The following is a 4,707-nucleotide window of genomic DNA, read 5'->3' on the forward strand; positions in this document are numbered from 1 at the left end:
CTACATTGTCGCCTTAAGCGCAAATACTGCAGACATTTAATAAAAATAACAAAAAATAAATAAAATCCGAAAGTATTATTAATGGTTGGCTTCTTTGTTCAAATTGTTCATTTTTTTGTTTTTAGAAATTATGTACTACCGCAATTTGTTTCCAGAACTTGGTACATTTGACGAAGAGTAATAAGCAAAAAATAATATTTTCCCTAGGAATAGTAATAGTAGCTAAAAAGATAGGTGCATGGTATAAAGTGCATACCAGCTACAGTAAAACCTCTCTATAACGGAATCGCTTGGGACCAACAATTTTTCCGTTATAAAGAGTTTTCCGTAATAGAGAGGTATGTAAAAAAAAAAAAAAAATGAAGTTTCAAGAAGTATTATGTATGTATTTATGTATGTATCTGTTAAAAAATATATATTTTAGGTAAAATTGTATTTAAATGTGATAAAAATAATAATAAATGTGTAATAAATAAATGTATTAAATACATACTTAAAAAATAAAACTAAGAACTAAAAAAAACATTTTACACAATTCGATATTTGTACTCTTTTTTAATTAAGAAAAATAATTTTTAATATTTGATTGCTTTTTGTGTTTAAGAGCAGCATGTTCGGCACATTCTCGAGCTTTTGTGGTAAGTTCTAACAGATTTGAATTAGATATCATGGCTGAAAACTTTTGTAAATCTTCTAAATATGAGATTGCGGTTTTAAAATCTTTTATTTTTGGCTCATCATTGGTCTCGCTGTCATCATTATCATCGTTTTCTTCTTCTTTTTCCTCGTCTTCTAAAAAAGTCACCGAATCGTAAGTTTGATGCGTCTCTAATTTACTATCAAATGTAATGAAATCTTCTACATCAACATTTGCTGTAACGCACTCCTCATTCATTTCTTTCAAAGCATTTTCTGGTAAATCTATATTGGTTCCTTCATTTGAAAGAAACCCGGCTTTACGAAAACAATTTCGCACACATTCAGCTTTCACATTATTGCAAGCCAACGCTATCCAGTTGACAGCATCCAAGACACTTATTGATTTCGCAAACTGATGGGCTGAAGAACAATTATCCATCTTGCATAATAAAGATTGAAGTAAAAACTTACGATAGTAAGATTTGAACGTGTAAATCACTCCTTGATCCATTGGTTGGGTGATTGATGTAGTATTTGGGGGCAGCATAAGTATTTTCATATTAGATAGTTCGATCTTTGGGTGACATGCAGCATTATCTAAGAACATTAAGACGTTTCTATTCTGAGATCGCATATCTGCGTTAAAATAACGCAACCACTGCTCCATTATTTCTGTAGTCATCCAGGCTTTTTTATTAAATTTCCATATGACAGGTAATGAAGAAATGTCCATGTTCTTAAAACACCGTGGTTTTTTAGACTTGCCTATTACCAATGGCTTCCTTATTTCTCCAGCCATACTACCACACATGAGCACTGTTAAGCGATCCTTGGCTTTTTTTCCTCCAGAACATGATTCACTTTTCATTACAAGTGACTTAGTTGGAATACCTTTAAAAAAAAGCCCCGTTTCGTCAGCATTATAGACGTCTTTTGCTTCATATCCAGCAATGAGTCTTGAGATTTTTTGCTTCCACTCCTCCACAGTTTCTTGATTAACGTCATTGGCTTCACCACTCACTTGTTTCCAAACAATATCATGCCTTTTTTTAAATTTTTCTAGCCAACCATTCGAAGCCTTGAAATCGTTGACATTCATTTTTTCAGCCAATTTCATAGCTTCTGTTTGTAAAATTGGACCGGAAATTGGTAAATTTTTTGACCGAACGCTGTTAAACCACTCATATAACTTTTGGTCAATTTGTTCAAACAAGGGATTTTTCACTCTTTTGCTCTTTCCGGAATTTTTGCTATTTACCCAATCATCCATAATTTTTTCTTTATTTTTTATCGCGTCGTAAACTTGAGTTTTTCCACATTTAAATCTAGTAATAAGTTCTTTCGTACTTAGTTTTTGTGTCTCCTTCAACTCGATTAGTTTAACTTTATCGGACAAAGTCAGGGCTGTACGTGGCATATTAACAATTAAAAACAGTACAAAAACAAGCGAAATCACAACGATAAAACAGACCGTGAGCACTACACGTTGACTAAACGATATGAACAATTCGACAGAAAAAAGACGACTGGGCAGTTCATATTAACAAAATTATATTGTAGGTACATATTATGTACACAAGTATCTAATCTTTATCTAATCTTTGCTATACATTGTACTATAAATATTCGTTAGAAGGTAATAAACAATTCAATATGACAATCGTGAAGCGATACTGTCGACTGATATTTCAGGTAATAATAAAGTTAAGATTATCTAGTCACCAAATATATATGTATGTACATAGTATATATGTATCTACATAATTGTAATTTATCTTTAAATAATTTTATTTTCCGTTTAATAGAGATTATTTTTACTATTTGGATCACGAAAATTGTCCGTTTCCGTTTTGTAGAGGTTCCGTCTTAGAGAGGTTAATTTCATATATTATTTGAACCGGGACTATTGACATTTTCCGTTATAAAGAGGATTCCGTTTAATAGAGGGTCCGTTATAGGGAGGTTTTACTGTACTTATGAATGACAAGACTTATCGTTGTTCTCCACAAAATTAAAAAAATATATATATATATTTTCATAAGTGATGTCATATATTTTTTTAAATGTTTTTATTTGCATTGTCTACCACTGAACCCCATTTTTTCTATTGTTATTGAATTACATAAATTTGTGTTTTAAAATTGCAGCTTACACAACTCGTTTTTAAATGTCCGAGAGTTATATTCTATATTGCAAACAGAGTATATAATAACAATATTATAAGGTATAAGGATAAAAATGATACACCAAAGACGATAATTATTTATTTTTTTTTTTTTTAATTGATCTTGAGCCCGGCAGCTGAGGCTATTAGCTATTTTTAGTTTACTGTAGGTTATTAAGTCGGTAGGGGGAGGAACACGTGTGTGTTTTGTTTGGCAGAATTTTTGATTGGGCACCCGTAGGTATCTGCCATGCCTGGGTGGGGGGATGGCGACACTTGTTCTCCGGACACCGTGACTTGTCCCAAGAAAAATGCCGCCCACGACCGAGGAATCGAACTCGGGCCGACTGCGTCGCAGCCGACACCTTAGTCCGCTCGGCCACTCCATTCCCCAGACGATAATTAATATTAACATAATGTTGTTTATATAATATTTAATAAATTACATAATAATTTCTGTACGGATTTTTAGAAAATTAATTATACTTCGATAATATGGGGAAAATAATGTCTTACGCAACTCGACGGGTTAGTAGGACGTAAATATTTCAAGATTCTGATTCAAGATCGATGAATGTACTTATTTTACAATAATGTTTTTTTTTTAATTAAAAATTTTTAATTTTTGTATGTCATAACCTTTTGGGGTACTAAAACTGCTTCAATTTTCTTCTTTTGTTTGATGGGAAAATAAGTCCCTAAAGCAAATCTAGTTGGTGCATTCGGGAGGTCAAAATTTAAAATTCCCAATAGTTTTCAAAAGCGCAGTGAAAAACAAAATTATGGTAAATGGTAATTATTACGCAAAATCGGTTTTCGACAAAATCGATTTTTGTTTTTGGTGTAACTCTAAAATAAATTGCCGTAGATACATGAAATTTCCACTAGATGTTTATATTAGTATTTTCTGTACACGGTTAATTTTCCGTCAAAATATTTTGACATGTTATGAGCTGTTTACGGACATATTCAGTTCAATTTTTTTAATTTTTTATTTCTATAAATATCAATAAAAGGTTATTCGTTGGGTCAAAAAGCTTTAAAATTTAGTACAAGGCTCATATATGGTTGCAATGACATTTGAAAAACGTCAAAAATTCATAGTCACAATTTTATTTTACAAGTATTTAAAGTTCAAATCTTGACAAAATACGTAAAAATCACGAAAATGTGCACATTATTTTGAGTTGAAAATGTATAAAAAATTTTCTTTTTAAATCTAAAATTTGAAAATTAAATGCAAAGTTTTTATAGATTTGTCTACCTTTATCAATAAAAATGTCTACAAGAAAGTCAAATTAAATTCTTATGAGCGGTTGAAGTTCATATTTTTACAACATCGGATATTCTGATATTCACTCAATTTCTCATGTAGCGATTTTCTTATTTTGTTGTAATTTAAAAACAAATAACTGAAGATACATGAAAATTTCACTAAATGTGTTAGAATTATTTACAAAACACACTATATAATGTAGTGTATAAGTAATATATTACACTATAGTTCAGCAGACGCTGACTATACGTTTTTATAATACTACAGCATATGTGTCTTGTGTAGTGTAGCCGGGTATACATATAGTTAGTCGTTGATTTATATTACGCCTCGTAACACTATTGTACATCGTATCATTATACTTATTATTATATTATAATATATATCCGATCTTGTTATTATTTACCTTTAACTTCTGTATATCTGTGTACTTCAACAAAATGTTTTTCATATACAATGATATTATATCATATAAATGTCAATTAAATTTTATTCGTTTTGTCAAAAAACTTGAAAATACATTAAAGCTTCTGATATATTTTTACAACAGCAGTTGAAAAATATTAAAAATACATAGGCACGTTTTCTTTTTGTCAAATTTAAAAGAAGTTTTCACGTAAATAGGTAA

The 4,707-nt window shown here is 30.4% G+C and overlaps 1 protein-coding gene across 1 annotated transcript; it reads right to left on the minus strand.

The window, feature by feature from the left end:
* Positions 1-559: 559 nt before the first annotated feature.
* Positions 560-2,056, minus strand: LOC132938826 (tigger transposable element-derived protein 6-like). Its single transcript, XM_061005834.1, has one exon. The coding sequence runs from the start codon at positions 2,054-2,056 to the stop codon at positions 560-562; it is 1,497 nt and encodes a 498-aa protein (XP_060861817.1).
* Positions 2,057-4,707: the final 2,651 nt, after the last annotated feature.

The sequence above is a fragment of the Metopolophium dirhodum genome, chromosome 2 (genome assembly GCF_019925205.1).
Source record: "Metopolophium dirhodum isolate CAU chromosome 2, ASM1992520v1, whole genome shotgun sequence".
Taxonomy (NCBI): Eukaryota; Metazoa; Arthropoda; class Insecta; order Hemiptera; family Aphididae; genus Metopolophium; species Metopolophium dirhodum.

Coding starts and splice junctions, on each gene's coding strand:
- LOC132938826 (XM_061005834.1), bottom strand. CDS start 2,056: ATGCCACGTACAGCCCTGACTTTGTCCGATAAAGTTAAACTAATCGAG.